At 45.4% G+C, this 15,448-nt stretch overlaps 1 protein-coding gene across 4 annotated transcripts in view; it reads left to right on the top strand.

The window, feature by feature from the left end:
* The window catches only part of OGT (O-linked N-acetylglucosamine (GlcNAc) transferase), a 569,231-nt gene that overhangs the window by 542,389 nt on the left and 11,394 nt on the right, over nt 1–15,448 (top strand). For 3 of the 4 annotated variants that reach the window (XM_033944281.1, XM_033944282.1, XM_033944284.1), the window contains one exon: nt 9,313–9,402. The exons of the other annotated variant lie outside the window; for it this stretch is intronic. In XM_033944281.1, coding sequence (XP_033800172.1) covers nt 9,313–9,402 — 90 coding nt within the window. The remainder of the gene's footprint in view (nt 1–9,312; nt 9,403–15,448) is intronic. 4 annotated transcript variants of the gene reach the window in all.

The following is a 15,448-nucleotide window of genomic DNA, read 5'->3' on the forward strand; positions in this document are numbered from 1 at the left end:
GCCTAAGCTAAATATGTCTTTCCTGAGGAGATTTGCAGAGTGGCACATTTGCCAAGTTCCAAGTTTTACCAAGTTTATTCAACACTTGATATACCGTCTATCATCTGGTACCTAGACAGTTTACAATGCTATAGAGTGCACGTGGCAGAAAGACTGGACTCCGCATTTGGGTCCTCGGTCGTAAGGGTTGGTGCAGCAAACCCACCCTAGTTTTGGAGGGGTCTGCTGTTGTAAATCCCTACTTTTTAGAATGTCTTGCCTATTGCACTAGAAAATGCGATTATTGGCCTGTTTTACAAAGCCGCGTTAGCGGCTGTGATGCGCTAATGGCCCTGAAGCCCATAGAGATTTAAAGGGCTTTGGGGCTGTTACTACGCGGCAGCCGCTAGCATGGCTTTGTAAAAGAAGCCGTATGTACTTAAGCTGGTAAGCTCTTTTCCAGTAGATAGGTGAGACTTTCTAGACTCCCGCCTAATCCTTCCTGAGCCTGTCTACTGTTTCAATCTGTTTTATGCTTCTCAAAGTTGACTCTTGGATGCCTGTCAGCCATTGTAGGCTGGGAGGAATTTTTAAATGTGTTTTAATTTATTAGGGAGTAGTGTCTGAGCTCCTTTGAAGCCAATGTTGGTGCTTAAAGGTACTGTCTAGTTACTTTTGAGCAGAACAATTTGTTTAATAATAATAATAGCTTTATTTATATCCTGTCATACCTTTTTAGTTCAAGACGGTATACAGTAAAGTAGAAATACAGTGTGGATATCGCAGGTATTGATACAAGCGAAGAGAGCAGGGAGATTACAGCATAGGTTTAGAGGGGGGAGAAGAGGGGGGTTGCACAGGTAGGAGGAGGTGTGTGTTGGGATTGTAGGTAGGCTGAATGGGTTTCGTAAGATCAGATAAACTTGTCGAATAAGTGGGTTTTCAGAGATTTTCTGAAGGATTGGTATGATGGAGAGTTCAGGAGGAGTGCGCTTAGGGTGTTGTTCCAGATGCCTACCTGAAAGGATAGTGTCCTATCAATAATTTTTTTGTAACAACATCCCTTGAGAGTAGGGAATGCAAACAGAAGTGTTCTGCAGGAGGGGCGGGGATAGTCCTATAGAACAAAGTGTTTCATGAGGTATTACAAAGGCAGCACACAACAAAAAGAAGGCAGCACACATAAGAAGAATAGGCAGCACACACAAGAAGAAGGCAGGAAGAAGGTGCTGAGGTAAGCAGGCACAGAAGGAACAAACACACAAGCAGGAACAGAAGGAACAAACGCACAAGCATAAGTAAGGTAAGGTATAGCAAAGGCAGCACACACAGGAAGCAGGCGCAGAAGAAACACGTAATCTTAACTGTTATCTTAAAGCAGGAACGACAATGGAAGCAGAGGGGAACCAGAAGATGAGCTTTCCAGTGTTCTGCACGGACTGTCATATGTATGACTACCTCCCCTCGGGGAGACAGTCATATGTATGCGGTCGGTGCCAGCCAGGAGATGAAAAACTTGAAGAAGGAAATCAAGCGACTAGAGGACAAGATACAGGAGCTAGAATAACTCTACACCATGGAGGACCCAGTCAAGATAGCTGAAGACTTCATGAGTGAGAGACACATCGAAGAGGAAGTCAGGGAACTTGAGAATTTCATTGAGGAAGCATACAGGAGGAGGGTGGAAGAGGATAAACTTCAGATGAAAGATGAAGATATACCAACACTGAAGGGAGAACAAGAAGCAGATGACCCCAAAGAAGACACCCACAGAGGAACACAACAAGAGGGGGAGGAATTGGCTAGTTGATGCCCAGAAGAAGATAGAGCGAAGCACACTGAGGACATTGACCTGAGACTGAAGTGAAAATTGAAGAAGGGAAAGTCAGCAATCCTAGTGGGAGACTCGATCCTAAGGCATGTGGACAGCCCACATAGCAGGAGGGAGAGAGGATCGACTGGTGACCTACCTCCCAGGAGCAAGAACCAAGGACATCGTGGACAAAATTGGGAAGATCCTGGAAGGAGTGGAGACGGAAGAGACCGCAGTAATGATCCACATCGGGACGAATGATGTCAGCAGGAGAGACTACAGAAGAAGCACGCTGATAGAATAGTTCAAGATTCTGGGAAGGAAGCTGAAGATGAGGACCCAGAAGATAGCGTTCTCAGAGATCCTACCGGTACTGAGGGCAGATGTGAAAAGGCAGGAGGAACTACAATCAATAAATGCATGGATGAGGAAATGGTGTGAGAAAGAAGGATTCCACTTCGTGAGGAACTGGACAACGTTCTGGGGCAAGAGCAAGCTCTACAGGAGAGATGGACTGCACCTGAGTGCGGCGGGAACAAGACTTCTATCAAACAACGTCAAGAGAGGAATAGAACAGGCTTTAAACTAAGAGGAAGGGGAAAGCCAACAGTCGACCTAGCGTCGATGATTCGGAAGAAGGTATCCCGTGATGATACTAAGGGGATGCAAGGCTGGGAAGAAACAAGGGACAAATTACAGGAGTCGACTAACCCAGAAGAAGAGGTTAGAAGGATTGTACCAAAAGAGAAGACACTAAAGACTGAAACACAGGGAAAGGAAATGAAGACACTTAAATGCCAGGATCTAAATTGCATATATACTAATGCAAGGAGCCTAGGAAACAAAATGGGGGAACTAGAAGCCGTGGCCAATGCAGAAGACTTAGACATCATTGGAATCTCTGAAACATGGTGGAATGAGGAAAGCAAATGGGATACAGCACTGCCGGGATATAAGCTCTATCGCCAGGACAGGTCAGGACAGAAAGGAGGTGGAATAGCCCTATACATAAAAGAAACCATACAATCGACAAGAATAGACACAGCGGAGACGACCAACAAGCTGGAATTGCTATGGGTTAAAATACCGGGTAGAAAGGGACATGAAATAAAAATGGGCCTATACTATCGTCCACCTGGGCAAACCGGAGAGATCGATAAAGAAATGGAAGCTGAGATGAAACAAGAATGCAAAAGCGGTTACACAGTTATTATGGGAGACTTCAACTACCCCGGGATAGACTGGAGTCTTGGAAACTCAAAATGCGCTAGGGAAACAGAATTCCTGGAGGCTACACAAGATTGCTTCATGGAGCAGCTTGTTAGAGAACCGACGAGAGGAACTGCCACTCTGGATCTAATCCTAAATGGGTTAATGGGACCTGCAAAGGAAGTGGAAGTAGTGGGACCATTGGGAAACAGTAACCATAACATGATCAAGGTTGAAGCAGGAATACCAAAAGGAAAAAGAACCATGGCGACAACTTTCAACTTCAGAAAAGGAAACTATGAAGCAATGAGAAAAATGGTAAGGAAGAAACTTAGGAACACTTCCAAGAAATGGAGGATTGTAGAACATGCCTGGTCTTTTTTCAAGGACACGGTGAGCGAGGCGCAAAATCTGTACATCCCCAGATTCAGAAAAAGGGGCAAAAAGAGTCGAATAAAGGACCCGATATGGATGACTAAAATAGTGAAGGAAGCGATAAGCAATAAGAAAAATTCATTCAGAAGATGGAAAAAGGACAAAACTGAGGGGAACTGGAAAGAGCACAGGAAGTATCAAAAAGAATGTCACCGTGTGGTTCGAAAAGCCAAAAGAGAGTATGAAGAGAGGTTAGCCAGGGAGGCTCGAAATTTCAAACCGTTCTTCAGATATGTTATCGTCAAATATATTTTATTGAGCACCAAGAAAAACAACAATCCAAAAAGATCAACAAGGCAGCTCGAAATTTCACACCATAAGCCAACCAACCCACCCCACCAACCCAACCCACAACCCATTCCTCCCCCCACCCACTCTCACTGATGCCAAACAAAAAACATAATAAACTAAGGGAAAAAGACAAATACCAAGGGGCTAACAGTTCAAAAGGCGACAACGGGCCACCGGAGACAATGTGGTCCAAAAGGGTTCCCAAATTCGTTGAAAGCCTCGTCCGGGCAAGGAAGAAATGTCTTGAACTCCTCTCCGTTCCCAGGAAAGCAATGTAATCATGTGACAACGCCAAAGGGAATAGTCAGGTGCCTCCGCTTCCATCCACTTAAGCAAAATGCATTTGATAGCAATCACTGCTGTCCAACGCAGGAATGCGGAGGCCCCGGGCCGACGGGGATGGAAGTGTAAGGAGGCTCCAAATAACACCAAGGCTGATCTCTGAACTGTAATGTTCCAGATGTCGTCAACAAAAAGAAAAACAGCGTCCCAAAAGGTCTGAATGGATGGACAAGACCAAAACATGTGGCCAAGACCGGCGTCTGGATCACCACAGCGTCGACAGTCCGCAGTCGGGCAGAGCTCCGCCAGAAAAGCCCTCCGAGGAGAGATATACAGGCGAAGAGTCAATTTGTAGTGTTGTTCCCAAAAAATAGCATAGTTACTATATAGAGGTAACTTTTTGATAGCATTCAAAATTACTTCATCAGAGAATTCCACATTTCTTCAGATATGTTAAAGAGAAACAGCCGGCTAGGGAGGAGGTGGGACCGCTGGACGACGGAGACAGAAAGGGAGTTGTGAAGGAGGAGAAAGAAATCGCTGAAAAACTTAACATATTCTTTTCGTCTGTATTTACAAACGAAGACACAACCAACATACCGGAACCTGAACAATTCTTTAGTGGAAATCAAGCAGAAAAATTAACATTCATGGAAGTGAGCCTTGAAGATGTGCGCAGGCAGATAGATAAACTAAAAATGGACAAATCCCCAGGTCCGGACGGAATCCATCCAAGGGTTCTGAAGGAACTAAAGGAGGAGATAGCAGAACTACTGCAGCAAATATGCAACCTATCCCTGAAGACAGGCGTGATCCGGGAGGATTGGAAGATGGCCAACATCACTCCCATCTTTAAAAAGGGATCAAGAGGTGACCCGGGAAACTACAGACCGGTGAGTCTGACCTCGGTTCCATGAAAAATGGCGGTAGCACTGATAAAAGAAAACATCGATGAACACTTGGAAAGAAACAAACTTCTGATAACCAGCCAACATGGTTTCTGCAGAGGGAGATCGTGCCTAATTAACTTACTACACTTCTTCGAAGGAATTAACAAACAGATGGACAGAGGTGACCCCATAGACATCATATACCTTGATTTCCAAAAAGCTTTTGACAAGGTGCCTCATGAACGACTACTCCGGAAACTGAAGAACCATGGAGTGGACGGAGACGTACATAGATGGATCAGAAACTGGTTAGCGGGTAGGAAAGAGAGGATAGGGGTGAAGGGCCACTACTCAGACTGGAGGAGGGTCACGAGTGGTGTTCCGCAGGGCTCGGTGCTTGGGCAGCTGCTATTTAATATATTCATAAATGATCTAGAAACAGGGACGAAGTGTAAGATAATAAAATTTGCAGATGACACCAAACTATTTAGGGGAACTCGGACTAAAGAGGACTCTGAGGAATTGCAAAGAGACTTGAACAAACTAGGGGAATGGGCGACAAAATGGCAAATGAAGTTCAACGTTGAGAAATGTAAAGTATTGCATGTGGGAAGCAGAAACCCGAGGTATAACTATACGATGGTAGGGATGTTATTGAATGAGAGTACCCAAGAGAGGGACTTGGGGGTAATGGTGGACAGGTCAATGAAGCCGACGGCACAGTGCGCATCGGCTGCTAAGAGAGCGAATAGAATGCTAGGTATAATCAAGAAGGGTATTACAACCAGGACGAAAGAAGTTATCCTGCCCCTGTATCGGGCGATGGTGCGCCCACACCTGGAATACTGCGTCCAGTTTTGGTCGCCATACCTTAAGAAGGATATGGAGTTACTCGAGAAAGTTCAGAGAAGAGCGACACGTCTGATAAAAAGGATGGAAAACCTTTCATACACTGAGAGATTGGAGAAACTGGGTCTCTTTTCCCTGGAGAAGAGGAGACTTAGAGGGGATATGATAGAGACCTATAAGATCATGAGGGGCATAGAGAGAGTAGAGAGGGACAGATTCTTCAAACTTTCAAAAAATAAAAGAACAAGAGGGTATTCGGAAAAGTTGAAAGGGGACAGATTCAATACAAATGCCAGGAAGTTCTTCTTTACCCAACGTGTGGTGGACACCTGGAATGCGCTTCCAGAAGACGTTATAAGGCAGAGTACAGTACTGGGATTTAAGAAAGGATTGGACAATTTCCTGCTGGAAAAGGGAATAGAAGGGTATAAATAGAGAATTACTGCTCAGATCTTGGACCTGTTGGGCCGCCGCGTGAGCGGACTGCTGGGCAAGATGGACCTCAGGTCTGACCCAGCAGAGGCATTGCTTATGTAGGTACCTTAGATAGATTGTGAGCCCTCCGGGACAGATAGGGAAAATGCTTCAGTACCTGATTGTAAAAACCGCTTAGATAACCTTGATAGGCGGTATATAAAAAATCCTAATAAACTTGAATAATAAACTTGAAACTTGTTAAGTGGGCGAGGTGCCGAATAGCGTCTTGTAACAAAGGCAGTCAAATTTGAAGATGATTCTGGCTTCAAGTGGTAGCCAGTGCAGTTTCTTGAAGTATGGGGAGATGTGGTCGGTATTTTTCAGGCCGAAGATCAATCTTACTGCCGTGTTTTGGATCGCTCTTAGTCTCCTAATGGTTTTTTTGTGGGATCCTTGGTAGATTATGTTGCAGTAGTCCAATGAGCTTAGAATTAGAAATTGGACTAGCAGCCTAAACGTGACGAAGTCAAAGTAAGGTTTTAGTGTGTGTAATTTCCATAATAGGCAATAGCATTTATTGATCAGGATGTTAATATGGGCGTCAAGGGGGAGTTGTTGGTTGATGGTGACCCCTAGGATTTTTATGGTAGGGTTGATTGGGAAGATGCTTTCGTTTAAGTTGATGGTTTTGTTTAACAGGGTTGCCATGAAGAATTTGGTTTTATCTGGGTTTAGTTTAAGTTTGAAGTAAGCCTATTGCTACAGGTGCCTCTACTTCACATGTATTGGGTGGCTCTACATACTTGGGTACTAACTGAAGGTGGAGCTAGGGAGCCCAGTGAAGTACAACAGAGGCAGAGTGAAAAAATCCAGAGTGGATTCCTTCTGCAGCAGCACATGGCTATAGGGAAATAACCCTACTGTCTAGAATCTCTCACCTATCTACTGGAATAAAGCTTACCAGGGTAAGTACATAATCTCTCTTTGCTGGTGAAACAAAGTTGTTCAAACATGTTAAATCGCAAGAGGATCTGGGAGATTGGGCGTCAAAATGACAGATGACATTTAATGTGAGCAAGTACAAAGTGTACTCCTGGTGGAATTCTGCACAACTGCACAATGCAGAATTTCTGCAGAATTGCACAGTTGTACAGAATCTCGCATTGTCATCATCTACGTGTCGTGGTATTTATGTTTATGTTTATTTTATTAATTTGATGAATCGCCTATCCATAATTTACTAAGCGATTTACAATAAGATATATAAACATATTAAAAAACATACAAATAATATTATATAAAAGGTAAAAAAACAGACTCGTAAATAGACGAAACAAGGACATGGTATTAGCAGCAATTCCCACATATTGCCTGCTGCTGACCCGGAAGTCTCTCTGCGGCAGAGGGGAGACTTCTGGGTTAGCATCAGGCAGCATATGAAAATCACTGCTGATACCATGACCCGAAAAACAAGCCTTGGAATACAGGGGAGGAAAGGAAGGAAAGTTGGTGGCACGGGGGAGGAGAGAGAATGAAATTGCACATAATTGAGGAGAAGACGGGAGAGATGGTGCAAGGAGGGGGATAGAGAGATTTGATGCAAGGTACAAGAAAGGGAGAGAGGTGTTGGACATGGGGGTGGATGCGAGGAGGAGAGAGATACACAGGAGGAGAAGGAGGGAGATGTTGGATCCAGGAACAGAATGGAGTGGTAGAGAGATGCCTGGTAATGGGAGTGAGGGAAGAGAGTGGGAGAAATTTTGGGCCATGGGGGAGAGTGCAGAGATAGGAAAATATCAGGCTACAAGGGTACGGAGGGAAGAAAGAGAGAGCAGATGCTGGACTATAAGGGTGGAGAGAGGAAGATGCTGAGAATAGTAGAACCTTGAGAGTGGCAAGAAAATGGATGAGAGGATAGATTTAACAGAGGGTAGAAATATGGTAATGCAGGTACATTGATAGGTAGCTGAACAGTGAAAAAGAGGAGAAGGTTAAGAAAGAGGCAGAAAAGAGCTAAAAAGGGAATAGACAGAAGAGAGTAGAAAAGACAAATGGATAGCAACCACTTGAAGAAGAATTAGCAGACAACAGGAAAGCAGAAAAAAGAAACTGGGAGCAATATGATGGAAAATAAAACATCCAGATGACAAAGATAGATGAAAAAAAAATATTTTAAATGTTTTAAATTGAATTTGAATAATATTAGCAATAATATTGTTTAAATTTTGACAAACTTGCAGAATTTGCTAATTTTGTGCGCAGAATTTTGAATTTTTTTGTGCAGAATTCTGCCAGGAATAAAAGTGATGCATGTGGAAAAGAACCTAAATCTATATGATGCTGAGTTCTGTATTAGGAGTCACTGCCCCGGAAAAGGATCTAGGTGTCATTGTTTGAAGCTCAATGTCCAGCGGCAGTTAAGAAAGCAAATAGAATGTTAGGAATTATCAGAAAAGGAATGGAAAACAAAGATAAAAACACTATAATGCCCTTGTATCGTTCTATGGTATGGCTGCACCTTGAATACTGTATGTAGTTCTGGTTGCTGTATCTGAAAAAAGATATAGCAGAATTAGAAAATGTATAGAGAAGGGCAGCGAAAATGATTAAATGGATGGGAAAGGCTAGGGGAAAAGGCTAAAGTGGCTAATTCAGCTTGGAAAAGAGACAGCTCAGGGGTGATATGGTGGAGGTCTATAAAATACCAAGTGGAGTTGAAAGGGTGTGAATTGCTTGTTCACTCTTTCCAAAAATACTAGGACTAGGGGGGCAAGTGATGAAGCTACTAAGTAGTAGATTTAAAATAAGCCAGAGAAAATATTTCTTCACAGAATATGTAATTAAGCTCTGGAATTTGTTGCCAGAAAATGTGGTGAAATCAGATAGCGTGGTTTGAAAAAGGTTTGGATAATTTCCTAAAAGAGAATTCTATAGCCATTATTGGGAAATCCACTACTTATTCCTAGGATAAGCAGCATAAAATCTGTTTTACTTCTTGGGATCTAGCTAGGTACTTGGGACCTGAGTTGGCCTCTGTTGGAAACAGGATACTGGGCTTGATGGACCTTTGGTCTGTCCCAGTATGGCAATTCTTATGTTCTTAAGGTTACATAGCTTTTGTTAAACCTAATTTGCCTATTTTGACAGGTGGCCACACCTACTTCCAGTCCTATCAGCCAGTCAGAAGTGAGGATCCGGACAAGCCCACCCACTCCCCACCCCCTTTGATGTCACCAGGTACGACATTGTGGCCCTGCCCCTTTTGTATAACCCTGTCCCAAAAGCTTTCTGTGAAAAAATAAAATTCTACCTTTTTTTTTTTTAGTCATAGCCCCTTTTGTGATGTCACATAAAGTGATATCATAACTCTGCCTAGGCCATGCCCCTTTTCAAGATGGTCATGCACACTGAAGGTCCCTGCGCCACTTTTTGCCTCAGTACTTTTTTCATAATAAAAGTTATGCATTGGTTGATTAGGACATCCCTTGCTTCTTTTTCTGGTCTGTTCTCTTATAAGGCAAGTACTCTCTTGTTTGTTTTGCTCTATTTCACAGTTCTTGTCACCATCTTAGATGGGTCAAATGACAGGAAGTTACATTGATTGCCCAGCACCCACCCCCTCCCCCTACAAGCATGCACAGTTTGTTTTTCCCTTTTTCTTTTTAGCCATTCATCCTTCTCAGCTTGTTTTCTAGTCCTTCATTGTTTTACAATACCTTTCTTTCAGAAAAAAAATTAAATTCATCAACAGCTCTTGTTTCTCTGTGTAAAAAAAAAGTGGCAAGATCTCTCTTTCAGTACACAGACTCAAAGATAACTTTCTCAAAGCCACCAAGTGCTGAAATCATTATGTCCATCCTGAAGCCAAGACTGATAGATGCCATCACATTAGACGCACTAGAGTGCTTCACCTTTTCAGTGGGTCACAACAGAGACCTAACCTTTGCCTTGATATACAGAGCACCACACTCTTCAATGACCATCTTATATAATCTGCTATCCATTCTTAGCAAACTAGTCATCACAAACAACTGTGTCATACATGAAGACTTTAACTTCACAAGCTACCCAACTGAGACTGGATCCCTAGCAGACTTTATCACTTTCCTATCGGATCTATGCTTCCAACAAATGGTCCTTTCACCGACTCACTCTGCAGGCCACATCCTAGACCTAATCTTTTTCAAAAAGATACTTCGCTCACCACAGGAACTCATGGATGCACTACCATAATAGTACCCTGTCTGATCACCATTTGATCACATTCAACCACAAAGCAAACCTAACATAAGAAAATATACAACAATGACACTATCAACTTAGGGGAGCTATCCACAGGCCTTTCCAACCTAGTGGAAACATTAAAACCCAATTATGAATCAGTTGACAAGGCTGCGTGGGCTTGGCACACTGAGGTTAAACCTTATATGAAGGGCTAGCACCAGTCAAATAAATCAAACATTATTCCTGCAATACTCCTCCCCCTGGTTTACCGATAACTTAAGAATTAAGAAAAGAGAACTGAGGAAAGTGGAAAGGTACTTTACAGTGACAGGTCCAGATGGAAGGAACTGCATGAATAACGTGACCATACTATATGTTAATTATCATTTATATTTGGGGGATTTCAAAGATGTCAAGGCAGATGACTTTAAAATATGCAATGTCACCTCAGTAACTATAAAAAAAATAGACAAATATAGTGCAAAATATAGACAGCAGATATAAATTCTCAAAACTGACACATTTTGATCACTAAATTGAAAATAAAATTTTTCCTACCTTTGCTGTCTGGTGATTTCATGAGTCTCTGGTTGCGTTTCCTTCTGTGTATCCTTTCTTTCATTTCTTTCTGCACTCAGGCCCAAGAATTGTCCCTTTCTATTCCCTCCCTCCTTCCTATGTCCTTAGTGCCCCCAGTGCCTCCTTCCTATGTCCTTAGTGCCTCCTTCCTATGTCCTTATTGCCATCCAGTGCCTCCTTCCTATGTCCTTAATGCCCTCAGTGCCTCCTTCCTATTTCCTTAGTGCCCCTTCTCATGTCCTTAGTGCCCCCAGTGCTTCCTTCCCATGTCTTTAGTGCCCCCAGTGCCTCCTTCCCATATTCCCCTCACTGCCTTCCAGACTTTGTCCCACACCCCAAAGCCAGCCTGCCTACCTACCTACCTACTTCCTTCTCTCCCTGCCGCGCCAAAAAAATCCTCCCTGCAGCGCCCAATTTAACCCCCCCCCCGGGTCCGCTGCCGCCGCCGCTGCTACTCTCATTCTTACCTACCTGCTGCTGCTGGTAATCGCCACCCAGAAGCCTTCTTCCCGACATCAATTCTGACGTCGGAGAGGATGTTCCGGGCCAGCCAATCGCTGCGTGGATGGCCCGGAACGTCCTCTCTGACGTCAGAATTGACGTCGGGAAGAAGGCTTCTGGGCGGCGATTACCATCAGAGGTAAAGAAGGTAAGAAGGAGAGTAGCAGCAGCGGCGGCAGCGGACCCGGGGAGGGGGGGGTTAAATCAGGCGCCCATCTTCCCAGCTCCATGTCCAGCCCTGGCTCCTCCTCCCGCCCTAGCTATGAGTAGCAGAAGATGCTGAGAGTGATGCCTTCTTTTCTCCTCTCCCCCAACCAGAGCTAGAGAGTGGACCCTTCTATGACTCTCCCTGCCCCAGGAACTGTTCTGACCAATCAGCACTGAAAAGGATTGAAGACCGTGCGTCACTCAGCCCTCAGTGAGAAGATCCACCTCTTCGTTGTGCCAAATAGGAAATGGCTTGTTTCCTGCTTTCATTGTTTCTCTCGTTTGCAGATAAACCGGAGATCCCCAGCTCCAAATCTCAGTTTCTGCCCTTCTCTCCCTCCCTCCAGCGCTACAAGAGGCCAGAAAAAGAGGCTTTTTTTTTGTTTTGTGCGGCAGGGAGGGACAAGAAGTGATCGCCTGCCCCATTGTCCCCGCACACAGCTTCGGGACGCTGTCCCTGAAAACGGGACATTTCGGCGTCCCAAAGCTGTGTGTGGGGACAACGTGACAGGGGAGCCAAAAATGGGACGGTCCTGTTCAAAACAGGACGTATGGTCACCTTATGCATGAAGGATACAAAAAAGCTACCTTAGAGGCTAAAAAGATATACTACTCCCAAAAACTATTAAAGACCCCCATTAGATCAAAAAACCCATTAAACCCCCTCCCCCCCAAAAAAAGATACAACATCGCAAGGAGACAACTGATGCCTTAACACCGAACTCAACAGCGAAACACTGACTACTTCACTGATAAAGTAAACAAAATATGGTCTCACCTCAATTCCGTCACGCTACAGATATCATCCCCCCCCCACAACTCAGACAAGATAATTAAAACTAGAACTGGGAACCTAACTCACTTCGAAACTGTCTCCCATGACGACATTGTCAAGATACCGTGTTTCCCCGAAAATAAGACAGTGTCATATTAATTTTAGGCCCAAAAAACACACTAGGTCTTATTTTTGGGGTATATATATGATCATCTCTCCCTTCCTCTCCGCCCCAGTTCTTCCTCTTTCTGCCCCACATGTGCAGCATCTGTTATAGAGGAAAACACCCTCCAGGGATTTTAGGCAAAGTTGGACGGGTTCCTTTGAACCAGTACGTAAGCAGGTAGGGCTGGTCTTTGACCTGGGGGCCACCGCGGGAGTGGACTGCTGGGCACGATGAACCACTGGTCTGACCCAGCAGCAGCAAATTCTTATGCTCTTATGCTCTTTCCTCCCCTCTCTCCCATCTCTCGTGCAGCAGGACCCTTGTCCAGCTTCTATCCCTCCCTCCCTCCCATCCGTCATGCAGCAGGACCCTTGCCCAGATTCCCTTCCCTCCCATCTATTGTGCAGCAGAACCCTTGAGCGAGCACCCTGCCGAGCACCCGCCCCCAAAGCCAAACCCCCATCCTTCCCTCCCATCTGAAACCTGCCGACCGCGAGGGAGCCCTACATATCTCCCTAAGCAGTATTGGGCCGGCAGCACTCTAAACAAGCTGCTTCGGCCTTGTCCGCCTGTAAATTCACTCTGCCACATTACTGATGATGTCATTCTGAACCAAAATCTCCCTGCCAGGCTCTGTACCCTGTCCCCCTTCTGGTGGTCTAGTGGTAGGCAGGGACAGGGCAGGCAAGCCTAGTGGCCTAGTGACAGACAAGGCCCCCCACCCAGAGGCAAGCAAGCAGGCAGGCAGGGCCCCCCAAAGTGCATAATCTTTATTCTCTTTTTCACTATCTTTATTCCTCCCCTTTCCTGCATTATTCCTTGTCACTATGCTCCCTCCTCATTCAGCATTTCTTTGCTCTGTTTCTTTCCCTCCTCTGATTGCCTTGGTTCTTATGCTGGATTGTCATTTCCTCCCTCCTGTACTCCTTATCCCCACCCCGAGACAGACAGGCAGGCAAGGCAATGCACCCCCCCCCCCCCCGAGGCAAGCAGGCAGGCACACATACCCCCTCCAACCTCTCCCCATACCTTTAGTTCCTCCGGAGCAGCTTGACGTGCCCATTCCTCCATGTCCCACCTCAACGCGAAGGGAGTCAGGAGTGGCGGTGGAGGCAACCGAGCCCCGGATGTGCTGCCCAACACTGCCATGGGGGAAAGGAGGGAGGAGATCAGGAGGCTGGAACCAGCCGCCGCTGCTGTTATTGCCGCAGCCGCTCGCTTTCTTCAGGGCTGCACCGCTATGCCGGCAAACCCATCGCCTTCCAGATCCGATGGCTGCTGCTCGCACCGCGGGAAGTGTGTGGGAAGCAGGACTCGCTGTCTCCAGCTGCCACTCCAGTGGCAGAGTGGTGCGCAAAGCTGTTCGGTTGAATGGCTGCCTCCTCTTCCCTTCTGTAGCAGCAGAGCGGCGCACAAGGCTACCTGCCTGGTCCCACGCCACTTCCCGTGAGAATGGAAGCAGCGCAGGACTAGGCAGTCAGCCTTGTGCGCCATTCTGCAGCTACAGAAGGGAAAAGGAGGCAGCCACGTCAGCCGACCAGGCAGGCAGCCTTGAGCGCCACTCTGCTGCTGGAGAGGCAGCCGCGTCCAGCAAGGGAGGGAACCAAATTTAAAATAAGGTAACCGGGGGAGGGGGTGGTTTGGGTATTCACTCCATAGGATGCACCCTTTTTTCTATCCACTTTTTTGGGTGGAAAAAGTGTGTCTTATGGAGCGAAAAATACGGTAATTCTAAATGGACTGCAAGAACCGGCACAAGGTATAGAAGTAGAAGGGATGCTGGGAAACAGTGATCACAACATGATCCACTTGAACCTAGACACAGGAACAAAAAAATCGATCCAGAACGACAGCCACAGCACTGAACTTCCGAAAAGGGAACTATGAAGGGATAAGAGTCATGGTCAGGAAGAAGATTAGGAAGAGGATAAGCACTGAAAATACGCTAGAGCAAGCATTGGCCCTTTTTAAGGACAGTCACAGAGGAGCAAAATTTATATATACTGCGTATCAACAAGGGTTCCAAGAGGAAAAAGAACAAGGAACCGGCATGGCTCACTGTAGCAGTGAAGGAAGCGATCAGAGACAAGAAGACTTCGTTTCAGGAATGGAAAAGGTCAAAAACGGATGAAAACTAGAAAAAGCACAAACAACATCAAAGCAAGTGCCATAACGCGGTAAGAGAGGCCAAAAGAGACTACCAAGAAAAAATAGCCAAGGAGGCCAAAAACTTTAAACCGTTCTTTTGATATATTAAGGAGAAACGACCCGCAAAGGAAGCGGTGGGGCCGTTAGATGACCAGAGAATAAAGGGAGTACTAAAGGAGGACAAAGCCATCGCCGACAAACTGAACACATTTTTTTGCATCTGTATTTACCGAAGAGGATATATCCAATATACCGGAAGCCGACAGGCTATATACAGGAAATGAAGACAGGAAACTGACAAGGACGGGGGTCAGTCTGGAAGAGGTATGCAGGCACATTGATAGGCTTAAAACCGATAAATCCCCGGGACTGGACAGCATCCACCCGAGGTTAATCAAGGAACTGAAAGGACCAACAGATCACCCATCCAACTACAGACTAATCGCCTCAATACCTCTATATATCAAACTAACAGAAGGACTAGTAGCCAAAATCTTTACCAGCTATCTCGAAGACCATAACTTACTCCACCCCATGCAATCTGGCTTCAGAACTAACTTCAGCACAGAGTCACTACTAGGCTCCCTTATCGACAAAGCAAGACAACACCTCAGCATTGAAAAAAATGCTGCTCATACAGCTGGACCTGATGGCGGCATTTGACTTGGTAGACCATAACATCC

Source organism: Geotrypetes seraphini, chromosome 5 (assembly GCF_902459505.1).
Source record: "Geotrypetes seraphini chromosome 5, aGeoSer1.1, whole genome shotgun sequence".
Taxonomy (NCBI): Eukaryota; Metazoa; Chordata; class Amphibia; order Gymnophiona; family Dermophiidae; genus Geotrypetes; species Geotrypetes seraphini.